The 1,471-nt window shown below is 36.5% G+C and overlaps 1 protein-coding gene across 1 annotated transcript; it reads left to right on the forward strand.

Moving 5' to 3' along the window:
• Positions 1-265: 265 nt before the first annotated feature.
• On the forward strand, positions 266-819 carry LOC111383827 (the record flags this gene model as incomplete). The annotated part of the gene is made up of 2 exons (XM_023007987.1): positions 266-382; positions 514-819. Coding segments are annotated over 2 exons (408 nt in total), but the record flags the coding sequence as incomplete, so codon positions are not given.
• Positions 820-1,471: the final 652 nt, after the last annotated feature.

A 1,471-nucleotide genomic window follows, 5' to 3' on the forward strand; every position in this document is an offset into this window, starting at 1 on the left:
CATACAGAGTCCTACTATGAGCAGGATGTGCAAGAGTAGTTCCTCCCCCCCAATTCCCCACCCCATCTCATTTTAAAGCTGTGGTGGGTGAAAATTAAATTAGATTTGTAGGTTGAACACTGCAAATGAAATGCACAAGCTGACTTGAACGTAGCATAGTGCTTATGATGCAGATAAAAGTAATAATTTTTTTTGTGTTTCTTGTTTTCCTTTATTTCATTGCTGTGACAATGTTATGTTACACATTTCTTTTCCTTTTCCTTAGCAGGCTCACAACAAAGAGAATGATGTTATTGCTAAGGAGAAAAGAAAGAAAGAGGTTGAGGAGAAGCTGGTAATTTTGAATGAGAAAAAACATAGTTTAGTCCAAGTGTTGAAACAGGTAACATAAGTTCCCTTGAAGTTGTAAGAAAGAAGATATTCTGGATGCCTCTCCTTGATCTTAAACTTTTGACGTTGATCCGGATACCTTCTTGCATTTATCTAGGGAACTGTATTGACTTTGCTTAACAGATTTTGAATGCAGAAGAGGAGCTAAAGAGACAAAGCAGTATGCAAGGGATGGCTGGCCGGCAATTTGCTCCACTACTAGTGGATACCACCAATGACTCTGGGTCAATGACTAGGCTAAACACACCTAAAACAGCCTCGGATGGAAATCTTGGTGGAGGTTTGGATGTTGGAGAAGCTGATGACACTTGGAACCATAATATGCGTTCTTGTAATGTGCTTCGCTTGAGCAGCACCTCACCATCTTCTGACTCTCAACTGAGGAAACCTGCTTCTAATGCGGTAATTTCTTAAGCATCGTACACATGATCATACTACATAGAGTTGCCTCTGTATTTTCTAATACATTTTGAACTCCAGTCTGTTGTTGGAAAAGATAACTGATAATATTTGTCTTGCTTTGGGAGTTTTAGTTAATGTTAACAAGGTTTGTGGATAAGCAAATTTTCTAGTTCATGAATTTATTTAGGCCACGGCTGACATGAATATTGGGAGAACTGCCTTTTAATTAGTTAGAATTGAATTAAATGTTCATGGGATTGTACATGGATAGTTTTGACGTTAGTTTTCTAATTAAGACTTGCTGACAGCTCATTGGTGTAACTCAGTTTTTGACATGATAAATTTCTTAGCCTTACAACTTCGTATTTAAATGTGCAATATCTGGAGCAATAAGACACATTAGAAGTTTCACACTTGTCATAGGTTGAATATTCTCAAACCACCTTTTCATGTATATTGGCAACAGATTGAGCATTTTAGTATCATCAGTATGCTTTCATTTAATTTGTTCATGATCTAAAATTAAACATTCCTCATCTAATGAGATAAAGGAGACCATTTGGTACGTGTCTGAGAAAATAAGATACTAAATGGGCTTCATTATCTGGACATACTGTTATTCTGATGCCTCTGAGATTACAATTATTTTTATGATTACGTCCTTCCATCAGTAAATTTT

This window comes from Olea europaea, unplaced genomic scaffold (assembly GCF_002742605.1).
Source record: "Olea europaea var. sylvestris unplaced genomic scaffold, O_europaea_v1 scaffold27688, whole genome shotgun sequence".
Classification (NCBI taxonomy): Eukaryota; Viridiplantae; Streptophyta; class Magnoliopsida; order Lamiales; family Oleaceae; genus Olea; species Olea europaea.